At 45.9% G+C, this 25920-nt stretch overlaps 1 protein-coding gene across 2 annotated transcripts in view; it reads left to right on the top strand.

Moving 5' to 3' along the window:
* Positions 1 to 25079, top strand: part of clns1a (chloride channel, nucleotide-sensitive, 1A) — a 63151-nt gene extending 38072 nt beyond the window's left edge. The window contains exons 3-7 of one of the 2 annotated variants that reach the window (XM_069892078.1): positions 8251 to 8358; positions 9614 to 9739; positions 14334 to 14510; positions 17573 to 17639; positions 24581 to 25079. In XM_069892078.1, the coding sequence (XP_069748179.1) occupies positions 8251 to 8358; positions 9614 to 9739; positions 14334 to 14510; positions 17573 to 17639; position 24581 (479 nt within the window). In that variant the 3' untranslated portion in view covers positions 24582 to 25079. Of the gene's footprint in view, positions 1 to 8250; positions 8359 to 9613; positions 9740 to 14333; positions 14511 to 17572; positions 17644 to 24580 lie in introns of those variants that run through there. The other variant, XM_069892077.1, reaches the window with a different exon arrangement.
* Positions 25080 to 25920: the final 841 nt, after the last annotated feature.

Consider the following 25920-nt stretch of genomic DNA (forward strand, 5'->3'; position numbering starts at 1 on the left):
CTGTACTCTCACCACTCTCTGTGTTCCAAAGTTCCCCAAATGCCTGTTCTGTACTCTCACCACTCTCTGTGTTCCAAAGTTCCCCAAATGCCTGTTCTGTACTCTTACCACTCTCTGTGTTCCAAAGTTCCCCAAATGCCTGTTCTGTACTCTCACCACTCTCTGTGTTCCAAAGTTCCCCAAATGCCTGTTCTGTACTCTCACCACTCTCTGTGTTCCAAAGTTCCCCAAATGCCTGTTCTGTACTCTCACCACTCTCTGTGTTCCAAAGTTCCCCAAATGCCTGTTCTGTACTCTTACCACTCTCTGTGTTCCAAAGTTCCCTAAATGCCTGTTCTGTACTCTCACCACTCTCTGTGTTCCAAAGTTCCCTAAATGCCTGTTCTGTACTCTTACCACTCTCTGTGTTCCAAAGTTCCCTAAATGCCTGTTCTGTACTCTCACCACTCTCTGTGTTCCAAAGTTCCCTCAATGCCTGTTCTGTACTCTTACCACTCTCTGTGTTCCAAAGTTCCCCAAATGCCTGTTCTGTACTCTCACCACTCTCTGTGTTCCAAAGTTCCCCAAATGCCTGTTCTGTACTCTTACCACTCTCTGTGTTCTAAAGTTCCCCAAATGCCTGTTCTGTACTCTCACAACTCTCTGTGTTCCAAAGTTCCCCAAATGCCTGTTCTGTACTCTCACCACTCTCTGTGTTCCAAAGTTCCCCAAATGCCTGTTCTGTACTCTTACCACTCTCTGTGTTCCAAAGTTCCCCAAATGCCTGTTCTGTACTCTCACCACTCTCTGCGATCCAAAGTTCCCCAAATGCCCGTTCTGTACTCTCACCACTCTCTGTGTTCCAAAGTTCCCCAAATGCCTGTTCTGTACTCTTACCACTCTCTGTGTTCCAAAGTTCCCCAAATGCCTGTTCTGTACTCTCACCACTCTCTGTGTTCCAAAGTTCCCCAAATACCTGTTCTGTACTCTCACCACTCTCTGTGTTCCAAAGTTCCCCAAATGCCCGTTCTGTACTCTCACCACTCTCTGTGTTCCAAAGTTCCCCAAATGCCCGTTCTGTACTCTCACCACTCTCTGTGTTCCAAAGTTCCCTAAATGCCTGTTCTGTACTCTTACCACTCTCTGTGTGCCAAAGTTCCCTAAATGCCTGTTCTGTACTCTCACCACTCTCTGTGTTCCAAAGTTCCCCAAATGCCCGTTCTGTACTCTCACCACTCTCTGTGTTCCAAAGTTCCCCAAATGCCTGTTCTGTACTCTTACCACTCTCTGCGATCCAAAGTTCCCCAAATGCCCGTTCTGTACTCTCACCACTCTCTGTGTTCCAAAGTTCCCTAAATGCCTGTTTTGTACTCTTACCACTCTCTGTGTTCCAAAGTTCCCTAAATGCCTGTTCTGTACTCTCACCACTCTCTGTGTTCCAAAGTTCCCTAAATGCCTGTTCTGTACTCTTACCACTCTCTGTGTTCCAAAGTTCCCTAAATGCCTGTTCTGTACTCTTACCACTCTCTGTGTTCCAAAGTTCCCCAAATGCCTGTTCTGTACTCTTACCACTCTCTGTGTTCCAAAGTTCCCTAAATGCCTGTTCTGTACTCTTACCACTCTCTGTGTTCCAAAGTTCCCTAAATGCCTGTTCTGTACTCTTACCACTCTCTGTGTTCCAAAGTTCCCCAAATGCCTGTTCTGTACTCTCACCACTCTCTGTGTTCCAAAGTTCCCCAAATACCTGTTCTGTACTCTCACCACTCTCTGTGTTCCAAAGTTCCCCAAATGCCCGTTCTGTACTCTCACCACTCTCTGTGTTCCAAAGTTCCCCAAATGCCCGTTCTGTACTCTCACCACTCTCTGTGTTCCAAAGTTCCCTAAATGCCTGTTCTGTACTCTTACCACTCTCTGTGTGCCAAAGTTCCCTAAATGCCTGTTCTCTACTCTCACCACTCTCTGTGTTCCAAAGTTCCCCAAATGCCCGTTCTGTACTCTCACCACTCTCTGTGTTCCAAAGTTCCCCAAATGCCTGTTCTGTACTCTTACCACTCTCTGCGATCCAAAGTTCCCCAAATGCCCGTTCTGTACTCTCACCACTCTCTGTGTTCCAAAGTTCCCCAAATGCCCGTTCTGTACTCTCACCACTCTCTGTGTTCCAAAGTTCCCCAAATGCCCGTTCTGTACTCTCACCACTCTCTGTGTTCCAAAGTTCCCTAAATGCCCGTTCTGTACTCTTACCACTCTCTGTGTTCCAAAGTTCCCTAAATGCCTGTTCTGTACTCTCACCACTCTCTGTGTTCCAAAGTTCCCCAAATGCCCGTTCTGTACTCTCACCACTCTCTGTGTTCCAAAGTTCCCCAAATGCCCGTTCTGTACTCTCACCACTCTCTGTGTTCCAAAGTTCCCCAAATGCCTGTTCTGTACTCTCACCACTCTCTGTGTTCCAAAGTTCCCCAAATGCCCGTTCTGTACTCTCACCACTCTCTGTGTTCCAAAGTTCCCTAAATGCCTGTTCTGTACTCTCACCACTCTCTGCGTTCCAAAGTTCCCCAAATGCCTGTTCTGTACTCTTACCACTCTCTGCGTTCCAAAGTTCCCCAAATGCCTGTTCTGTACTCTCACCACTCTCTGTGTTCCAAAGTTCCCCAAATGCCTGTTCTGTACTCTTACCACTCTCTGTGTTCCAAAGTTCCCCAAATGCCCGTTCTGTACTCTCACCACTCTCTGTGTTCCAAAGTTCCCCAAATGCCCGTTCTGTACTCTCACCACTCTCTGTGTTCCAAAGTTCCCCAAATGCCCGTTCTGTACTCTCACCACTCTCTGTGTTCCAAAGTTCCCTAAATGCCTGTTCTGTACTCTCACCACTCTCTGCGTTCCAAAGTTCCCCAAATGCCTGTTCTGTACTCTTACCACTCTCTGCGTTCCAAAGTTCCCCAAATGCCTGTTCTGTACTCTCACCACTCTCTGTGTTCCAAAGTTCCCCAAATGCCTGTTCTGTACTCTTACCACTCTCTGCGTTCCAAAGTTCCCCAAATGCCTGTTCAGTACTCTCACCACTCTCTGTGTTCCAAAGTTCCCCAAATGCCTGTTCTGTACTCTTACCACTCTCTGTGTTCCAAAGTTCCCCAAATGCCTGTTCTGTACTCTCATCACACTCTGTGTTCCAAAGTTCCCCAAATGCCTGTTCTGTACTCTCCTCACACTCTGTGTTCCAATGTTCCCTAAATGCCTGTTCTGTACTCTCACCACTCTCTGTGTTCCAAAGTTCCCCAAATGCCTGTTCTGTACTCTTACCACTCTCTGTGTTCCAAAGTTCCCCAAATGCCTGTTCTGTACTCTTACCACTCTCTGTGTTCCAAAGTTCCCTAAATGCCTGTTCTGTACTCTCACCACTCTCTGTGTTCCAAAGTTCCCTAAATGCCCGTTCTGTACTCTCACCACTCTCTGTGTTCCAAAGTTCCCTAAATGCCTGTTCTGTACTCTCACCACTCTCTGTGTTCCAAAGTTCCCTAAATGCCTGTTCTGTACTCTCACCACTCTCTGTGTTCCAAAGTTCCCCAAATGCCCGTTCTGTACTCTTACCACTCTCTGTGTTCCAAAGTTCCCTAAATGCCTGTTCTGTACTCTCACCACTCTCTGTGTTCCAAAGTTCCCCAAATGCCTGTTCTGTACTCTCCCCACTCTCTGTGTTCCAAAGTTCCCCAAATGCCTGTTCTGTACTCTCACCACTCTCTGTGTTCCAAAGTTCCCCAAATGCCTGTTCTGTACTCTCCCCACTCTCTGTGTTCCAAAGTTCCCCAAATGCCTGTTCTGTACTCTCACCACTCTCTGTGTTCCAAAGTTCCCTAAATGCCTGTTCTGTACTCTTACCACTCTCTGTGTTCCAAAGTTCCCCAAATGCCTGTTCTGTACTCTAACCACTCTCTATGTTCCAAAGTTCCCTAAATGCCTGTTCTGTACTCTCACCACTCTCTGTGTTCCAAAGTTCCCCAAATGCCTGTTCTGTACTCTCACCACTCTCTGTGTTCCAAAGTTCCCTAAATGCCCGTTCTGTACTCTCACCACTCTCTGTGTTCCAAAGTTCCCCAAATGCCCGTTCTGTACTCTCCCCACTCTCTGTGTTCCAAAGTTCCCCAAATGCCTGTTCTGTACTCTCACCACTCTCTGTGTTCCAAAGTTCCCTAAATGCCTGTTCTGTACTCTCACCACTCTCTGTGTTCCAAAGTTCCCTAAATGCCCGTTCTGTACTCTCACCACTCTCTGTGTTCCAAAGTTCCCCAAATGCCTGTTCTGTACTCTCCCCACTCTCTGTGTTCCAAAGTTCCCTAAATGCCTGTTCTGTACTCTCACCACTCTCTGTGTTCCAAAGTTCCCCAAATGCCTGTTCTGTACTCTTACCACTCTCTGTGTTCCAAAGTTCCCCAAATGCCTGTTCTGTACTCTTACCACTCTCTGTGTTCCAAAGTTCCCTAAATGCCTGTTCTGTACTCTCACCACTCTCTGTGTTCCAAAGTTCCTTAAATGCCCGTTCTGTACTCTCACCACTCTCTGTGTTCCAAAGTTCCCCAAATGCCTGTTCTGTACTCTCACCACTCTCTGTGTTCCAAAGTTCCCCAAATGCCTGTTCTGTACTCTCCCCACTCTCTGTGTTCCAAAGTTCCCTAAATGCCCGTTCTGTACTCTCACCACTCTCTGTGTTCCAAAGTTCCCCAAATGCCTGTTCTGTACTCTCCCCACTCTCTGTGTTCCAAAGTTTCCCAAATGCCTGTTCTGTACTCTTACCACTCTCTGTGTTCCAAAGTTCCCTAAATGCCTGTTCTGTACTCTCACCACTCTCTGTGTTCCAAAGTTCCCCAAATGCCTGTTCTGTACTCTTACCACTCTCTGTGTTCCAAAGTTCCCCAAATGCCCGTTCTGTACTCTCACCACTCTCTGCGATCCAAAGTTCCCCAAATGCCTGTTCTGTACTCTCACCACTCTCTGTGTTCCAAAGTTCCCCAAATGCCTGTTCTGTACTCTCACCACTCTCTGTGTTCCAAAGTTCCCCAAATGCCTGTTCTGTACTCTCACCACTCTCTGTGTTCCAAAGTTCCCTAAATGCCCGTTCTGTACTCTCACCACTCTCTGTGTTCCAAAGATCCCCAAATGCCTGTTCTGTACTCTCACCACTCTCTGTGTTCCAAAGTTCCCCAAATGCCTGTTCTGTACTCTTACCACTCTCTGTGTTCCAAAGTTCCCCAAATGCCTGTTCTGTACTCTCACCACTCTCTGTGTTCCAAAGTTCCCCAAATGCCTGTTCTGTACTCTCACCACTCTCTGTGTTCCAAAGTTCCCCAAATGCCTGTTCTGTACTCTCACCACTCTCTGTGTTCCAAAGTTCCCCAAATGCCTGTTCTGTACTCTTACCACTCTCTGTGTTCCAAATTTCCCCAAATGCCTGTTCTGTACTCTCACCACTCTCTGTGTTCCAAAGTTCCCCAAATGCCCGTTCTGTACTCTCACCACTCGCTGTGTTCCAAAGTTCCCTAAATGCCTGTTCTGTACTCTCACCACTCTCTGTGTTCCAAAGTTCCCCAAATGCCTGTTCTGTACTCTTACCACTCTGTGCGTTCCAAAGTTCCCCAAATGCCTGTTCTGTACTCTCACCACTCTCTGCGATCCAAAGTTCCCCAAATGCCCGTTTTGTACTCTCACCACTCTCTGTGTTCCAAAGTTCCCTAAATGCCTGTTCTGTACTCTCACCACTCTCTGTGTTCCAAAGTTCCCCAAATGCCCGTTCTGTACTCTCACCACTCTCTGTGTTCCAAAGTTCCCTAAATGCCTGTTCTGTACTCTCACCACTCTCTGTGTTCCAAAGTTCCCCAAATGCCTGTTCTGTACTCTCCCCACTCTCTGTGTTCCAAAGTTCCCCAAATGCTCGTTCTGTACTCTCACCACTCTCTGTGTTCCAAAGTTCCCTAAATGCCTGTTCTGTACTCTTACCACTCTCTGTGTTCCAAAGTTCCCTAAATGCCTGTTCTGTACTCTCACCACTCTCTGTGTTCCAAAGTTCCCCAAATGCCCGTTCTGTACTCTCCCCACTCTCTGTGTTCCAAAGTTCCCCAAATGCCTGTTCTGTACTCTCACCACTCTCTGTGTTCCAAAGTTCCCCAAATGCCTGTTCTGTACTCTCACCACTCTCTGCGTTCCAAAGTTCCCCAAATGCCCGTTCTGTACTCTCAGCACTCTCTGCGTTCCAATGTTCCCCAAATTCCTGTTCTGTACTCTTACCACTCTCTGCGTTCCAAAGTTCCCCAAATGCCCGTTCTGTACTCTCACCACTCTCTGCGATCCAAAGTTCCCCAAATGCCTGTTCTGTACTCTCACCACTCTCTGTGTTCCAAAGTTCCCCAAATGCCTGTTCTGTACTCTTACCACTCTCTGTGTTCCAAAGTTCCCCAAATGCCCGTTCTGTACTCTCACCACTCTCTGCGTTCCAAATTTCCCAAATGCCTGTTCTGTACTCTCACCACTCTCTGCGATCCAAAGTTCCCCAAATGCCTGTTCTGTACTCTCACCACTCTCTGCGTTCCAAAGTTCCCCAAATGCCTGTTCTGTACTCTCACCACTCTCTGCGTTCCAAAGTTCCCCAAATGCCTGTTCTGTACTCTCACCACTCTCTGTGTTCCAAAGTTCCCCAAATGCCCGTTCTGTACTCTCACCACTCTCTGCGATCCAAAGTTCCCCAAATGCCCGTTCTGTACTCTTACCACTCTCTGTGTTCCAAAGTTCCCCAAATGCCTGTTCTGTACTCTCACCACTCTCTGTGTTCCAAAGTTCCCCAAATGCCTGTTCTGTACTCTCACCACTCTCTGCGATCCAAAGTTCCCCAGATGCCTGTTCTGTACTCTTACCACTCTCTGTGTTCCAAAGTTCCCCAAATGCCTGTTCTGTATTCTCACCACTCTCTGCGTTCCAAAGTTCCCCAAATGCCTGTTCTGTACTCTCACCACTCTCTGCGATCCAAAGTTCCCCAAATGCCTGTTCTGTACTCTCACCACTCTCTGTGTTCCAAAGTTCCCTAAATGCCTGTTCTGTACTCTCACCACTCTCTGTATTCCAAAGTTCCCCAAATGCCTGTTCTGTACTCTCACCACTCTCTGTGTTCCAAAGTTCCCCAAATGCCTGTTCTGTACTCTCACCACTCTCTGTGTTCCAAAGTTCCCCAAATGCCCGTTCTGTACTCTCACCACTCTCTGTGTTCCAAAGTTCCCCAAATGCCCGTTCTGTACTCTCACCACACTCTGTGTTCCAAAGTTCCCCAAATGCCTGTTCTGTACTCTCACCACTCTCTGTGTTCCAAAGTTCCCCAAATGCCCGTTCTGTACTCTCACCACTCTCTGTGTTCCAAAGTTCCCCAAATGCCCGTTCTGTACTCTCACCACTCTCTGTGTTCCAAAGTTCCCCAAATGCCTGTTCTGTACTCTCACCACTCTCTGTGTTCCAAAGTTCCCCAAATGCCCGTTCTGTACTCTCACCACTCTCTGTGTTCCAAAGTTCCCCAAATGCCTGTTCTGTACTCTCACCACTCTCTGTGTTCCAAAGTTCCCCAAATGACCTTTCTGTACTCTCACCACTCTCTGTGTTCCAAAGTTCCCCAAATGCCCGTTCTGTACTCTTACCACTCTCTGTGTTCCAAAGTTCCCCAAATGCCTGTTCTGTACTCTTACCACTCTCTGTGTTCCAAAGTTCCCCAAATGCCTGTTCTGTACTCTTACCACTCTCTGTGTTCCAAAGTTCCCCAAATACTCTGTTTATACATGGAATGAACTGTCGGAGGAAGTGGTGAGTACGATAACAATGTTCAAAGACATTTTAGCAGGTATGTGGATAGGAAAGGGGCAGTGGTAATCACAGAGCACCAATGGCATAGAGATTACTTAAAGTGGGATGTGAGTGGGAAGATAAAAGTTGAGAACCACTGGTTTAGTGGGATGTGGCTTGAATTAGGCAAATGGGACTTGCTCAGGTAGACACTTGGGTCAGGGTGGGAAGGTTGGTCCTGTCGCCATGATGGCTGTATGGCTGAGGCTTGATGGTGAAGGAAGGTCAAAGCTTGGATGTCCCTGATGTACCCTCTTAACATGGAAAAAGAAATGAAGAACCCAAATGAGGTTCACCACAATGTACATCAACTGTGGGTAATATACCCAAAAGAATTCTGGGGTGGGGGGGGAGTAGAGAGTCTGCATCAGGCAGCTAAGTATGACTTATCTCTTCACGTGACAGAGGATTGCAAAGAAGCCAACATGGAAGAAAAGTCATCAGAAGACGAAGAAAATGAGGAAGCTGATACAATCTCAGAGGTTCGATTTGTGCCGGTGGATAAAACAGCATGTGAGTACCAAAGTCTGCAGGAGTTTTTCTGGTGCATTTGTGTATTGCATGAGTACCGAATCTGGACAAAATCCTGTCGGGAACCAACCCTCGATCATTCCCCCTCCCCGGTGGTGGTGTTCTCAAGTATTTCTGTTGCTGGGTTTAATTGCCATGGTTTTTGAGTGGTTCATCTTTTTAAGGACTCTGGGTTTTTGTTCATTTTCCTGTGTGCTACAAAACAGTGAAAATCTTTATAGACTTTAAACAAGAAAGTTTGCACATGCTATGGCAGAGTGCAAAGCAAACGTGCTGGAGAAACTCAGCAGGTCACAGGGAAGTAAAGGGTAATCAGTGTTTGTTTGGGCATGAGCATTCAATAAGGTACGGTTTTGAACTCCTATTTTTAGCCTTGGTTTCGGCATGATTCGTGCAGAGGGTGACGCAGTTAGTGTAGTGATTAGTGCAGTGCGAGCGAATCGGGTTCGAATCCAGCACTGTCTGTAAGGAGTTTGTACCTTCTCCCAGTGTCTGCGTGGGCTTCCTCCGGGTGCTCCAGTTTCCTCGCTCCCTCCAAAAACATACAGGATTTGTAGGTTACTTGATGCTGTGTCTCTAAAATTAAAAATTAGGTGGTGGTAGTGGGTCAAAGATACTGTGTGCTGGGGTTGGAAAAGGTCCTCAGTAATTCTCTGAGCCCTATTTAACCAGCGCTCCCAGTGAATGTCGTCAGTAGAGGAAAGGGAGACCCCAGTGATTTTCTTGGCTGTTTTGATGATCCTCTGTATTGGCTTGTGGTCCGATGGTTTGCAGCCACCGTCCCACACGATAATGCCAGACAAAATGCTCTCAAATGTGCCCCTGTAAAATGTTGTCAAAATGGGGGCTGGAAGCCTTGCCCTCCTCAGGAAGTGCTACTGCACCTTCCTGACTAATAAGGTGTGACTAATAAGGTGTGGGTCAAGATAGATCATCCTTATGCGCACCATGTACCGAAACACAATCAAAGGCTTTGCTTTGCGTGCTATCCAGGGAGGTCAACCCAGACAGAAATTTGTTCAATAAGGACAAGTCTGGGGACCAGTGTTAGGATAAATCAAATAATGCAGGGTATTGGGAGAAGTACAAACACAGTTCATCATCCATCAGGAATATGTGTCATGAGGAAGGTTAAATTGGCCACTGCATTTCCTCCTTCATTGTCAGTGAAGCTCTGGTTGAACCCCACGTCCACCCCAAGGTTCCATGGTGCATTAATTTAGCCGTTCCTTTGCAGTGGAGCTGATGTTTTCGGCAATGTGTGCCTGCCAGGCCCTGCACCCCGACCCAGCTGATACCGACTCGGAAAATGACTTCGAGGAGGATGACGAAGAGGGGGAGGAGTACGATGTTGAGGCACATGGTGAGTAAAGTCTTTTTATGTAGATTCCTTGCAATTATTTGGGCAAAAGAACTGGAGCATCGATCTCAGGATGTAACTAGCAACCCCATGTGCCTTTACAACTGCCTGTGTAAGCAATGAATTCCAGATCTTGACCATCCTCTGTAGGTGACGCTTTACTACCTTTGGTTTTTGTGGCCTTGTATCTACATCCTGCGATTCAGAGCACTTTTCCCAAATGAACGGCATTCTGTGGAGGAACTTGCATTAATCTTGAACTTGCCTGTTCACTGTGTATACTGATCTTGGATCCATTGTTGTCATTTGATTGAGAATATTTTAGTTGACAGTTTCCCTGTAAGACTAGTCCTGGTGTGCTTTCAGTGGTTTGGTAGCTAAGAGTTTCTTCATTGCTTCACTTCCTTCCAAGTCAAGTTAATTTGTTGTTACGTCTCTCAAAAAATGGAACGGTAGAGGTTGTTTTGCTAGCAGACATCTTGTACTAAGTGTGGTAGAGCAAAAGTGCAGTTACAGAGAGAGTTCCAGCTGATACAGAGCAAAGTCAACGTAATCTTACTATTTTGGGGCACATTCTGGATAACGACGAGAAATAAACTCCTTAAATCTGGTGGTGTGGTATCTTCTACACGTGAATCTTCCTGACAAGATGGCAAGTCTGACCAGAGTGGGATGAGTAACATACTGGCCATTTTTCTGAGGCAGCGGGAGTTACAGAAGGAGTTGATTGTGGGGAGGAGGGTGTGGTGGGATGTGATGGACTGAGCCACATTCATATTCCTTTGCATTTTCTTCCGGATTTGTACAGGGACTCCTCCACCCTGATGCAGCCTGACAGAATGCTTTCAGCGGTGCATTGGGAGAAGTTGTTAAGGGATGCAGGTGATGTGCCAAGCTTCCTCGGGCTCTGAAGAAGTCAAGGCACCGGTGCACCTTCTTGTCCATTGCATCAAATTGGGTGGACCAGGACCAACCACTAGAGATGCTTATCCCAGTAACTTAAACCTATGTCCATCTCAGCACCATTGACGTGGACCAAGGAGTTTACATTCCAGTGATCATTGGGGGATCAGGGATGGAGAGGCTGAGCAAATTGAAGTTCTTGGGACTCACTATCTCAGAGGTTCTTTCCTGGACCCAACATACTAACGGTATCGTGAAGAAACCACGTCAACACCTCTACTTCCTTGGGAGTTTGTGGATATTATGAGACTCTTTTAAATGAATGAGCTTGAAGCAAGAAATTTAAGTTAATCACAAACAGGGCTTCAAGTGGATTGCCATCTGATTGGGCAAGTATAAACCCGACAAAACAGCATTCTCCAGTCCTCTGTCCAAAATATGTAGATACACAACCAGACAGACCACACATACCGACAATTGGGAGGAGGGAGTCCCCAGTGTTCCTCCCTGCTGCTCTTGTAGTCCTCTGGATTAACCTCTGATCCAATGCTTTACAGCAACCATATCACACTGCAGTATGCTCTTGTAGAAAGTTGACAGGATGGTGGCCGGTAGCCTTGTCTGCCTCAGTCTTCTCAGTTGTTTTTATGCCTTCCTGACCAGTGAGGAGATGTTCAGTGTGCACGATAGGTCCCTAGTCAACTTCAAGGACCTTGGTACTCTCCATTCTCTCTACTACAGAATTGTTGTTGTACAATGGAGGGTGGTTAACCCTAGTCCTCCTGACGTTCACGATTGTCTCCTTCGCCTTGTCCACGTTGAGACTTGTGTTTTTGCTCTCATGCAATATCATTAATAGAACTAATGAGCTGTTTTCCCTGCTGTTCTCTGCCTTGACCTGGTCTTCAAACAGACTGCTGTTTTTTGCACTGTTTGGTGCCCACTCCTGCAGTTGAATAAGTGGAACGTGTTGTCCCAGGTGCTGGAGTGCATTCATTTCACTGGAGAAACCAAGCGGCTGTGGTTTCTTGACTTGCTCAGCATAGAAACTGGCACATCGGCCCAACTTGTTCATGCCCACCAGCTTGGACAAGCCCAAGCTTGTCCCTGCATTTTGTCAGTAAACCTTTCCTATCCAAATGATTGCCTAAATGTCTTTTAAACATTGTAATCGTCTCTTCTTTTAACGTTGTCTCTGGCCACTCATTCCATATGCCCACCACCCTCTGTGTGGAAAATATTGTCCTTCAGCTCCTATTTAAATCTTGCTTGAATGTCCCCTAGATTTAGTGTGCACTAGCCTGGGGAAAACATTGCCTATTCATCTTGCCGACCTTCCTCGTGATTTTATAAGCCTCTGTGAGGGCACCCCTCAACCATCTCCGCTCCAGGGAGGGGAGGAGAGGATTCTCAGCTTCTCTGACTAATTTAAGCCATCCAGTCCAGTCAACATCCGGATTGATGTTTTCTGATGGGTTTCTGAGAGAGTTATTTCTCTGTCTAGTTCTGAAGCACACTGGGCCCCCTTGAGGTTTTGTGGTCTGATGTAGCAACACTTCTAATTAAGCCCCTTTCTGCTTTAAACCAAATTGTCTTATTCTGCCTCCTATTCACTGAAGACCTCTACATGCCTCAAGAAGACAGCCAAAAGAGGGAATCACGTGATGGAGTAGTGGCTGATCTGGTGGAAACAGCCCTCTCCAGAGAAAAGAAAAAAAAAGTATGAAAAAACAACTCAATAAACATAAAATACAGGAAGAGAAAGATAAAGTTGCAGAGAAGAGACAGAAGATGGCACCCAAAAGAGAGAAAGTAAGATTAACAGAGAAAAGGGAAGAAGGAAAATCTCTGGAGAAGAAAGAAGGCGGCCTTACCTGTACATAGGAGCAGAGAGTCACCATGGAGAGGAGCGGCCGATCTCCGGTGTTGGTGAGTCCCCAGAGGAGCAGTGTCCTCCCGACCTCTCAGAGCCAAGAAGAGGTGTGCAAGTAAAAGAAAAGGTTAACGCCGACGGGAGTGGGACTCAGCTGCGGAGAGCCCAGCTGATAGACGCCCAGTATCGGGGCATTCGGCTGAGGGAAGTAAACAAGAAGGTGGAAAAGAAGAGTGGTGAGAAAGAGAATGAAGGGCTGGAAGAGGGTGAGTGGCAACGGGGCGACCGACAGGGGGATGACCTGCGGCAGGAGACCCAGCAGCGGGTCGACCTGCAGCAGGGGTCCCAGCAGCGGGTCAACCTGCAGCAAGAGGCCCAACAACGAGTTGACCTGCAGCGAGAGGCCCAACAACGAGTTGACCTGCAGCAGGAGGCCCAACAATAGGAGACACAGCAGTTGGAGGCCCAGCAAGGAGTCAGAAGCAGCTCACCAGAGAAGGATGAAGATACCCAGATACAGAGGAAAGAAGACGACACAGACATAGATACAGACACAGAAGAAGAGGAGGAAGAAGACCAAGAATTTCAAAGGAAAGAAGAAGGTAAAATAGAAGGACAACGTTTAGATAAAGCCTTTTTCGAAGAAAAAATGAGGTCATTAAAAGAATGGCCATCATTAGAATTTAGTTCAATCAAAAGAAAAATGAAAAGAGCTGAAGACAGAAGGCAAAGCTTATGACTGAAATAGGGAAAAGAGAGGAAAATGTGGAGGAACGAGAAACTGCTGTAGAAATGGAGATAAATGATTTAAGAGGGAAGTTGGAAGAGAGCGAAAAAAAATTAAAGAGACACAAGATTTATTGTCACAAAAAATTGATGTATTGGAAAACTACAGTAGGCGAAACAACATAAAAATAGTGGGCCTGAAAGAAGGCAAAGAAGGGTCAGATATGAAGGAATTTATAAAAGGATGGATCCTGAAGGTGCTGGGAACGACGGATTCACATGAAGAAATAGAAATCGAAAGGGCACATAGAGCACTAGTACCGAAACCGCCACCACATCAAAAACCGAGATCCATCGTGGTAAAATTTCTAAGATATACAAGAGAAAACATACTGGAGCAGGCAAGAAAGAAGGTTAGAGAAGACAATAAGCCGTTGGAATATAAGGGACAAAAAATATTTTTTTACCCGGACATAAGCTTGGAACTTTTAAAGAAGAGGAAAGAATTCAACACGGTGAAAACAATCTTATGGAAGAAAGGGTATAACTTTATATTAAGACATCCAGCAGTACTCAAAGTATTTATTTCTGGGGAACGAATAGACTGTTCTTGGACCCAAAGAAAGCCCAAGAATTTGCTGAACATTTGCAGGACAGGAGAAGAGAGGAGGAGGAGTGACAAGAAGGATGACTGGCAAGAAAATATACAAAAATATAAAATAAAGATAATGTATATATAAAGATTTAAAGATGGATCAGAGAAGGGGAAGAAGGAAAAAAAAGAGAGAGCTTTGTTATAAGTATAGGAAAATAGTGTTCTCTGCGGGGGAGAATAATGATAACTGCAAAATCGGTTGATGCTTGCGAGTAAGTTCGCAAACCAAATGGAAAGGGGAGTTGTGGTTGCTGTCAAGGTACAGGAGGCAATCCAAGGAGGGAAGGTTCATTTGGGGTTAAAGGGTTATTCCTTTTGGGGTAATTCATGTCTTAAATGCGTTGTCATATATTGAGATTAAAAAGGAAAACAGTGATGTTGATGCTTCTGTACGTTATGCTTGTGTATATGACAATAAATTCTTGTCTCTGCTTCAACAGAACGAGGCCAGGGTGACATTTCCACATTTTGCACGTACGATGAAGTCTTCTCTCACTTGAACGTGGAGGGGCAGGCAAATCTGCAGAGGCTAGAGGGCATGTTGGCTCAGTCTGTTGGCCAGCAGGCCTTTCACATGGCTGGTGTGAGGACAGACGACTCAGCTGCAGACAACGAAGGTGAATTGAACTCTCCATGACCAGGTTAATGGGTGGGTAGGGCCGCAGTTTCCACCCTCACACACAAGCTTGGAAGTATGTTATTCAGACCACAAGGTGGTGGTAGTGGGCTATAGCAGAATTGATGACGTGAACAGTGTGTTGTTAATCTGTAGAATTCTCTCAAGGACGGAGTAGAGGCTGCCTCCTTGAATAAACCATCACATCACAATATAGGGTCTTCTCGCCACAATGTTGTGCCAACCACTGTAAACCGACTCCACAACAATCTAATCCTTCCCCACCTCACATACCTAACCCTCTATCGTTCTTACATCCATGTGCCTTTTGAAGAATCTTTTAAATGTCTGTATTGTACCATTCTCCACCATCACCCTTAACCATGCATTCCAGGCACCCACCACTGCGTGTGTGATATTATAGATATATATAAACTTCTCTGACATCTCCCCTAAACTTTCCTCCACTTGCCTTAAACACTTTGAACCTCTACCCCCTTACCTCAAACCTACGCTTTCTAGTTAGAAATGTAAGGAAAAGCTCACTGACCACCCCATCTGTCCCCCTCATAGAACCATAGAACTTTACACCACAGAAACAGGCCTCTTTGGCCCTTCTAGTCTGTGCCGAACCATTTTTCTGCCTAGTCTCACTCAATAGTCTTCCATACCCCTCCCATCCATATACATGTCCAAATTCTACTTAAATGTTAAAAATAAGAATCAGAATTTATTGTTATACCTTGGAGTTTTCCACACTCTGCTCCAATGAAATCAAATTTCACATATCCAGTTTTTCCTCGTAACTGAGACATTCCATCCCGTGCTTAATACTGTTTGAAAGTGGTGTAAAAGCACGTCATCTTTGAGTTTTTGTTTGGCTACCCCTGTACTAGTTTAATGGCTTCAGTGTCTGTGCAAGTTTCCTGGTGTAATATTTATATAAAGATGCTTTACTGTTTAAATAGCTGGCATTATCCCTGAGATGCTCCCAGCTGATTTAGTGAGTGGCGTGGTGAGCACAACCTGGTGCTGTCTGTAAGGAGTTAGTACATTCTCCCCGTCTCTGTGGGTTTTCCCTGGGTGCTCTGGTTTCCTCACACCTTTCAAAAATGTACAGGGTTTATGTTAATTGGTGTATTTGGGAGACGGTTCATTGGTCGGAAGGGCCCATCATCATGCTGTATGTCTAAATTTAACAAAAAGCAGTGCTGGGAACTCTCCAGAGGTTCCACACCACCCAGGACTCTCTGATAGTACTGAACAAGGATGTTAATCAGTGCACATTACTTTCATTTGTTTCTTCAACTTACTGGGAGTCCATATTTCAGAATACCTTACCTGGAGCTAGCACATCAGGGCACCCATCCATGAAGAGTTGCTCTCATAGGAGAGGCTCCCTGAAAAAGAGAGAAGATTCGCTGGAATGTTACCAGGACTGGAGGATTTGAGAGGATAGGTAGTAGTCTGGACTTTTCTCCCTGGAGTGAGGTGGCGGGGTGGTTGACCTTTTCAAGGTTTATACCATTAAAAGGGGCATAGAATCCCAGTGTAGGGGAGTCAAAAACTAGAGGGTGTAGGTTCAAGGTGAGAGGGGAAAAGTTTTAAAAGGGACCTGTTTAGCAACTTTTTCACAGAAGGTAGCAAGGCGAGCTGCTTGCGGAAGCTGTGGAGACGGGTAAAATTTCAATGTTTAGCAAGTTCTTGACTGTAGATTGGGATGGTTTAGGTGGATCTGGGCCAAACACGGGCAGCTGGGACCGTCTCAGGTAAACGTTGGTCAGCATGGACAAGTTGGGCATAAGGGCCTGCTTCCGTGCTGTAGACTTTTCGGAAACATTATCTTGGCGTTGTGTTCAAAAATAGATTCGATGGGTTCGAAGAAGAGAATTGAGGCTGGTCACATATTGTGAACAAACAGTGGGCTTTATTTACGGCAGGAATTCATAAAAGAGCACTCACACAGACCATCCTGGAATAGTACACTAATAACTACACATCAGGTGCAAATAAATCACTACTGAACATTCTCAACTCCCAAATGGGAACGTGAGGGTTAAACACATGGTGTCATTAACACTCTCAACCTCTAGCAGGAACAGCACACTTAAAAAAACAGTAAATTAATTACAATGAACAAGTATATCAATTAAACCTGATCTCCAGCATTGTCCACGGCTCAGGATGTGGGATGAGCCCATTGCATTTGGCCTTTCGGAGCTGCCTGGAGTTTCGTGATGGTCTCCATGCAGCAGTAGCAGAGAGGGCATAGACTGCACATGCTCAGCTTTTTCAATGCAAGGCCCAACCACTTGACCTGTGAGGACAAATCGTGCGTCAGCCTTGCCTGCGGGCAGATCTAACCCTTGACTGGCAAGTGAGGTGACTTCCAGCTAGGCTCTCAGAGGTCACATGATTCTCCACAGTCACATTCCCACCAGATTCCAGACAGAGTGGCCACATTATTCTCACAACCCACACCCCCACCAGGTTCTAGCCAGGGAGACCACATGACTCTCCACCATCTACACTACACAGATCCCTTTCCATAGAGTACATATGTGTCATCATGTACAACCCTGAAATTCTTTTCCTGTGGTAATGCAAAAAAATATATCTTCAAGAGAGAAAAGTAAACAAGGAAGAGCAGACAAATATTCAATAATAAATGATGTTCAAAGTAAGAGTCCTTAAATGAGTCTCTGTGTTTGTTGTTTAGAACTTTGAGAAAGGGTAGCAACTGTTCCTGAGTCTGGTGGCATGTCTTGTAGCAACTATACCTCTTTCCTAATGGCAGCAGTGTTACATCTGGTTATATTTGCATGTCGTCCCTGAGGACCAGAGAGCGCTGTTTTCTTGGGTTGAGCTTGTGCAATTGGATGGTAATAAATGTACTTGAGCAGAGTAGGTCCTGGGTGCTGTGGATCCTTGATGATTACTGCTGCTTTTTAACAGCAGCTGGTCAGCATGCTTTCCGCTGCACTCTCTATTCTTGCTTGAGCTGTCGAGTTATTCCTGATTTCTCTACGACTCCAGTGGTCTCTTTGTCACTTCTCTTTGCAGATGGGATGGAGGTAGACGCCACAGCAGTGGAACCTGGACAGTTTGAGGACGCCGATGTCGATCACTGGTAAAAGCTCTTAACATATTTCAAATCACGTTAGACATCAAAACTTTGCCACCCAATAACTCTCAATAAAAACACAACGCTGGAGAAACTCAGCAGGTCAAAGAGTACTTTGTACAGCAAAGATAAAGGTACATAACCAATGTTTTGGGCTTGAGCCCTTCATCAAGGGATGAGCAGAATGTAGGCAGGTTCCTGAACAAATATTTGGGGGGGTGGGGGCAAGTGGAGGTGGAAGAGCACAGTGCCAAAGGCAGGAGGTGATGGGTGGTTAAGGGAGGGAGGGAACACTAGCAAACAGGGGGAGAGGAGATGCTCTGTGAATGGAGAGAGTGGAGAGCTGGAGGAAAGGAGACAGAGCAGAAACCGAAGAAGTCGATGTTAATGCCGTCCGGTTCGAGAGTGCCCAGGCAGAAAATAAAGTGTTGCTTCAATTTATGGGTGTTCTTGGATTGACAGTACGAGGCCATTTGAAATGCATGTCTCTCCCTGTCACTGATGCGGGTTGAGCGAAGGTGCTCCCAGTCTGCATCCAGTCTCCGAAGTAGAGAAGGCCACAACAGGAGCACCAGATACAGTCTCTCACTGCTGCCCATCTGTAATCCCTGCTGCTCTCTCACACTGAATAGCTTTTCTCTTGCCCCTCCTGTCAGAATGTTCCAGCTCGTTTCCACAAAGTTCCACAGTAAACCCTTAAGGATAAGATCTCATTAGAATTGTTATTCACTGAGAAGCTGCAACGTACAAAAATGTGGGCAGAGAGAGAGCACCCGGTCCATCGTGCCAGAGTTCATGATATATTGAACTGTACATAATATTCCCTCTGGACAGCTCTAAACCTAGCAGCGTGAATGTTGATTTGAGGTAACCTCCCAACTTTATTTTCCTACTCTCTAACTATTCTTCCCCCTCCCTTCCGAGATTGGTTCGTTTTGTCTCTCTCGCATCACCTCACACTTTCTATCCTATACCCTTTCACCTGCAGGCCTCTCCTCCAGATCACTCATTCTCCCCCTGCCCCCTCCCTGATAGACAAAGTATTACCATCCTTTTGACTTTTTTTCGATATGAAAGGATCCAACCTTAAACATTGATCCTCTCACCCCACGGCTGCTGCCTGACCTCCTCCCGTGACTCCTTGTTTGCTCTGAAATTCCAGCATCTCCAGTCCTTGTGATTTTTTTAAAACCAGATGTTCCATGTTGGATTTACTTAATAGGCTGCTTTACATTTCATGTAAACCTTATAGGACCCACATACACAACTACTGGTCGAAGGATGGATATTTAGTAGCCAATGGTCCGCCCGATCTCAAAGCACTCCACTTGATGTATCGGAGAATTCTTCCACATGGATGAACGCAGTTCCAAAACTCCGCAACACACTTGATGTTCCACATAAAGAGGTCCCCTGATAGGAAACATGTTCACCTTGTACGTTAACCCAGTCATTCTCAATGTTTTTTTTTTGTTATGGCCCCCCACCAAAGCACTCTGCTCAAAGTTTATGGGCTCTCTTCGCTGTGAATAAGTTAGGTTGAGTTACCTTCTTCGATACTTCTCTCCTACCGACTGCATTGAAACAAAAAAATGTTAAGTCAGGTGAAAAGAAAACAAGGTTTTAACTTGAATGTGCCACGGCCCTGAGGGGATCTGTAAGGCTGCCGTTAAGAATGGTTGCATTAACCCATTTTATCTATCACCGTGCAATCTTGGTGGGTGGGTGCAATACACAAACTCAGCAGGTACCTTGATGAAGGGTTTAGGCCCGAAATGTTAGTTCTCCTTTGCTTTCTATTGTCACTGCGTGACCTGCTGAGTTTCTCCAGCACATTTGTATCAAACTCAACCCCCAGTGTCTGCAGACTTTCTTGTTTAACACCTTTGGGCGATTGAGGCAAATATGCTCACAACATTCAAGTATCTGGGTAAACATACCTTGCCAGAGAAACTATTAACTGTTTCCCTTTCCACAGGTGAAGGGCTCAGGCCCGAAAAGTTGGTCATATATCTTTATCTTTGCTCCATCCCACGGACCTGTGTAACTTGCAGTTTCTCCAGAATTTTTGTGTAAACTCTTTCCACAGGTGCTGCCTGTCCCTCTGAGTCTTTCCAGCATTGCTCATTGCTTTTAAAAGTTATTTAACCCTTTGGTCTCTGGCCTTTTTAACTTCCCATCATATATACGCCAGACTGGGTCTATGGGCAAACTTTTACAGCATTGAAGTACAGTATGTGGTTAGAAATAAAACCAGTCCTGGAAAACCAGGATATGGACTACTTGGTAGTCCAGAAAACATGGACACGGAGTCCAAATGGTTAGGATCATAAAAGGTAAGTAAGAGGTGTGGACATTACAAAGCCTAATTTATCTGCAGTCTATTTCAGAGTGATTTGCCTGAGCCTTTGTGCTTTGTCCCTGGATAAAAGCCGCATAAGAAATACTACCTGATACGCTTGATGGTATTCCTGAACGTCTAACCCTGCACTGTTCCTCTGCCCTCAGTAGGCACTGGGGACACACGGCAAACCTGGCAACATCTTCGGAGAAAGAAGCAGGGTTTCAGGGCAACACCAGATTGTTTTAGCTAAGTTTCGGTTGGAGAGATCATTATCTTGAGACCCAAGGAGAATCGGGGCATTCATTGTCAGATGCTGCAACAGAGTTGAGGACAGCGAGAGGTGTCTTAACCATATTTAATTCTGAACTTATACCAGCATTCATTTGAACCATCTCATTCATTAGCGATATCAACATAGGTTGAATAACTACATTTATTTGCATACATTGTGAATCAGTAAATCTCAGCTCTGCCCTCTCTGACATGGGGGCAGAACAAGGTAACTGCAGCTCTTGCTGCAATTCAACAGAAGGCATTTTAAAAGATTTACTGCGGGACTGGACTCCCAGCGATGGCATCCCGACTTCTTCAGGGAGTCGCCGCTGGTCTCCCCCCGCATCTTGTTGTCTTCTCATGCATTCGCGAATAAAAACAACGACTTCAGATTGTAAGCTGCCTGATGCATTTCCTTTTCAGCCTCCACAGGCAATCCTTGGAATTTAGGCAATGAAGAAATTGAGCCTGGGGCTGCTTCAAGTTGTCTAGGCCCCAAATCTTCAGCACTTCGAAAATGTATTTTCGTTTGAACTTGAGATTTACCATTAGTGGTCATATACTTTAAACTAAAATTTAAAAAGTTTAAACTTGGAAACAAAGGGTTAAAAAAAACAGGTATTTAAAAGTCTGGCCAGAGAGGTTGAGATTGCACATCTAGACTCTACGCCATCTTGCCATGCCCCCATGCCCAAGGTAGTGAGAGTGGAACTTGCCTGAGCCCTTTGTTCTAAGGCAAGCCAGCCAATATTGAGGAAGTTAAATCCTCCACTGCTTTAAACTTATTGCTCTTGTATCTTCCTGCGATTTTCTTTCATATCCGCTCCCCTAATCCAGCCATCCTCAATAGGGGCCACGGACTGAAGTTATATTTTTGAGGTTTTTTTTGGTGTAGTCAATATGGAAGAAGCTGACTAAACGTGGGAAGGGGATCCATAAACTGAACAGAATCCTAAGGAGGCCATGGCCGAAAGGTTGGGAACAGCTGCTCTAATTCCTGCTGAACCCCTCGCTGGTCCACTGCCACTACTGTCTCCCATGCTTCTCCTTCTCAACAGGGTGGGGGTTCTCTCCATTTCTGGTGCCCTGCACCGACCGACTGCTCACCCAGAGTCTGCAACTCTCGTGGGACGCTGCCAGCACTGCCATCTTGGCACAGACCCCCAGCGTTGGAGGCTGTTTTTAAAAAAAATGAGCCTGTCAGCCCACCTTTGCTCCTTAACTTTCCGACTCGACTTGCTTGATTTATTTTCTACATTTTCTTCCTTCCTTGTCAAATAACTTTAAACTCTCCTGGGAGTATGACTAATCCTCCATGCAAGGAGAATGCTACCTTTCCAGTTTGGGTACAAGCTATTGTTCTTGTTCAGGTCCCACCTTCCCCTGAGGCCATCCAATGTTTTTTTTAAAATTTACTTGCAAGGTGGTAAAAGCCAATTCTGGCTATTTAAACCCATGCTGCCCAATTAACTTACAATCCTCATACATTTTGAAGTGTGGGGGGAAACCGCAGCACCCGGAGGAAACCCACGCAGACTTGGGGAGGATGTACACGCTCCTTAGAGATAGCACTGGATTCGAACCCGGGTCACCGGCACTGTAATAGCTATGTGCGAACTGTGCCGCCCACTGATTCAAGTACCTCAAGCCCTCCGGCCTGCACCCGCTGTTTAGCCAAGTCAAGTTCATTTATTGTCATGTCTACCAAGCTGCAGTGGTAGAGGTTGTTTTTGTGGCAGACCAGTGGACGTATCGTACAAGTGAGACAGTGCAGAGTTGCAGAGAGGCATCGGTTGATGTGGAGCAAAGAAGGCGGAGAAAACTTACTGCGGAAGTAAAACGCCAAGATCTGCAGTCACTATGGTTGAAGTAAAAACACAACGCTGGAGAAACTCAACTGGTCAAACAGTGTCCTTTATCTAGCAAAGATACATTACCAACATTTTGGGCTTCAGCCCTTCATCAAGGTATGGAAAAATGTGGGCAGGTGCCTGAACAAAATGGTAGGGGAGGGAGTCAGGGGAGGAGCATTGTCCCACAGGCAGGTGATCCACTGAAAAACCCCAGAGATCCTACTGTTTAACTTTCTGCCTAACTTCCTAAACTCGCTCTGCAGGACCTTGTCCCTCTTCCTACCCCCTGTATTGTGTCCTCCCTCTCCTTTCACAATAGGTGGATAAGAGAGGGAGGGCACACCAGCAAATGAGAGTGGGGATGGCTCTATGGATGGAGATGGAAGGGGGTGGAGAGCTGGAGGGGGAAAAAAAAACAGGGATAATGTAAGAGAGGGAGAGCGGGGAGTGGGCTAGCAAAAACTGGAGAAGCTGACGTTAATACTATACAGCTGGAGTGTGCCGAGTTAGAAAAGTAAGTGTTTTTCCTCCAATTTACGGGTGGTCTTGATTTGACAGTACGAGGCTATGGACAGACTGTCAGTGCAGGAGTTAGGCAAGGAATTGAAGCAGTCGGTGACTGCGAAGTCCCTGTCACTGATGCGGACAGCGAAGTGATCTCCCAGTCTGCGTCCAGTCTCTCTGATGTAGAGAAGGCTACAACCAAATGCAGTAGATGTGCAGGTTCACAAGTGAAGTGTTTCACTTAGGACTGTTTAAGGCCCCGAATGGTGGTGAGGAATGGTGTGGAACCTCTTTCATGAGTCTGGTAACGGTGGGAATCTGGTGGTGTGTGATCTCCACCCTCCTGATAGGAGGAGCTTGAAGAGAGTGTGGCCGGAGTGGGATGAGCCTTTGAATATGTCAGCTACTTTTCTGAGAGATATTACAGATGTGGTCATTTATGTACACCCTCATTCCTGGTGATCCACTGAGAAACCTGAGATCCTGCTGTTTAACTTTCTGCCTAACTTCCTAAACTCGCTCTGCAGGACCTTGTCCCTCTTCCTACCCCCTGTATTGTGTCCTCCCTCTCCTTTCACAATGTTCTGTACCTGATCTGAGTTAGCTGGTCCTGGCACATCATTCTGGAATCTCTCAGGCACAGAAGCCCCCGTCTGTTCCTCGCTAACGATTCACCTCCCTCGGAGTGCATCAGTCAACCATGGTGCCACAGACTTAACTGTGGCTACTGCCCTCTGAGAGGCTGCACCCCTGAGTGTCCTATACCTGTCAGAGAGGGGACTGACCACAGAGAACTCCTCCGTGGCCAGTTGGGTCACTTATCTCCTCTACCTGCAGGTGATCAACTCGCTAATTAATCTTGAATCACAGCAGGGTCATAATCTCAGGGTCAGTCCAAGTGTCATCCGGGAGTAAGGGTAGAATGAGGAGGATCTGACCGGTGAACACGATCAACTCCATCTATAACTCCTGCTGCCTTAGAAAAGCAGCCGAGATATTAAAGGACTTGCCCCACCCTAGCTCTCTTCTCTTTGTCCCCTCCTGTCAGGAAAATTCACAAGTGACCTCAGAATCAGAATTTATTGTCATGAACATGTCATGAAATTTGTTGTTTTGCAGCGGTATCACAGTGTAAATATTGCTATATATTACATTTAAAAATAAATTAATTAGTGGTTCGTTGGCCGTTCAGAAATCTGATGGCGAAGGGGAAGATGCTTTTTTTTGTACCATTGGGTGTTCGTCTTTAGGTTCCTGTACTTCCTTCCTTATGTAACCGTGAGAAGAGAGCATTGCCTGCCTGGGTGGTGAAAGTCCTTGAGGATAGAGGCTGCTTTCCTGAGGCACCATCTCTTGTAGATGTCCTCAGTGGAATGAAGTCTGATGCCCATGATGGCACTGGCCAACTTCACAACTCTTTTCCTTATCCTGTGCATAGCACCTCCATACCTGACATTGATGCAACCAGTCAGAATGCTGTCTACAGTACTACAAGAGTCTGTGGTGACATACCCACTACATATCCCAGGTGCTCCATCCACAGGTTGAACTGCTCTGTGACAGGGGGCATCACTGGTAAAGGTCCCCGAAGGGACCCCAAAGTCTTCAGGGTCATTGGAAATGTCCCGATCTCCTGTACTTCCATATTTTTTATCACCAGTTTTTCCACCCACCCCAAATCTTACCTGGTCAGTACTCGCTCTCCTCTCCGATACCCACACTTTGACCTTTAGCTGCACTATATCTGCCCCTCTTTTTATACCATTCCACAATCCCAGTCACACTACTGTCTCTGGCCCTCACCTCCAAGTCACATTTGGGAGTAAAATGGTAGACCAAACCCATTTGGAAAGCTATCAGGACCTGTCATTATTAGATAAAAGGTTGGGTATCAGAAGTTTAAAAAGCAGAATCTTTGTTTTTTAAATATACCCAAATCTATAGTTTAAACCTGTTCTTCATTTGTCTTGCAGAACATGCCTTGATAATTGACAGACAATATCTGCAGCCTGATATGACAAGTGGTCAACGTAACGGCAACATTAATAAAACTGGAGGAAACAAGAAGGCAATGCTTCACCTGTTCAAATGTAATGTGTTCTGTACTGACCACTCACACTTTCCTACGATGTAATGTGTCCTGTACTGACCACTCACTTTCCTACGATGCAATTCTTAGTATAGTGTTCTTTCCATATAGTGTACGTTTTGTACCATGGAGTTTTGCAAAATTAAGGGTTTGAGTAAAAACCTATTTGTTTTATATTCTACAGTGGATAGCTGGTCTCGGTGGCTTTTGACCCTCCTCTTTGGGAGCATGTGGGGAAAAGACACAAAGTTTGTCACAAGTTTTCTGATTCCTGCTATCTTTTGCTACGTAACTGATTACCAAAATTTTGTTCAGAAGTGTTTTAAAGCTGAAATGTTGAACTTGAAGACAATTAAACTAATTGGTTGACAAATGCATCCAAACTTCTGTCTTTGAAGAAAATTTATACTTCCACAGAATGGAAGGCAAATTAAAATTTATAATGTCGATGTTTCCTGATTGTAAGCTTTAACTGGCATCAGCAATACCAAGAACCAGCTGTCGGGGTGAGACAGCGGTGCGGCGGGTAGTGATGCTGCCTCTGTTCCTGAGTTGCGGGTCAGTCCTCACCTCGGATGTTCTCTATTTGGAGTTTGCATGCGTTCCAGTTCATTATCATCTAATTATACAAGTACAGGCTGACTTCCAGGCCAAACATTTTGGCAGTTTCCGCAAAGCAGGACGTCAAGCGCTGAAGAGCTGGCTCTGAATGGGCAACTAAAGCGGCATCATCTGCAAAGAGTAGTTCACGGACAAGTTTCTCTTGTGTCTTGGTGTGAGCTTGCAGGCGCCTCAGATTGAAGAGACTGCCATCCGTGCGGTACCGGATGTAAACAGCGTCTTCATTGTTGGGGTCTTTCATGGCTTGCATTCTCCAGTCCTCAGTGCAAAAGCACATCCAGACATAACTCACATACCTACAAACGATGCGTATGCAGTACGTAGATAAAAATAAACATTGTTTAATAAATAATCGAGTCTCAGAGGGTTAGAAAGACCAGTTCATCAGTTGTTCAGCGATCTCTCTTCCTGTGAGAAGCTATTTCTCAGCCTGGTGGTTCTTTTTCAACAGGAGTGCCCTCTTCAGACAACGATCCAGGTAGATCACGTCAGTGGAGGTGATCCTCTCTGCCACTCTTATGGTCCTGTGGATTGACCTCCGATCCAAAGCTCTACAGCAACCGTACCACATGGCGATGCAGCCAGCCAGTCCAAGTCTATCCA

This window comes from Narcine bancroftii, chromosome 7 (genome assembly GCF_036971445.1).
Source record: "Narcine bancroftii isolate sNarBan1 chromosome 7, sNarBan1.hap1, whole genome shotgun sequence".
Taxonomy (NCBI): Eukaryota; Metazoa; Chordata; class Chondrichthyes; order Torpediniformes; family Narcinidae; genus Narcine; species Narcine bancroftii.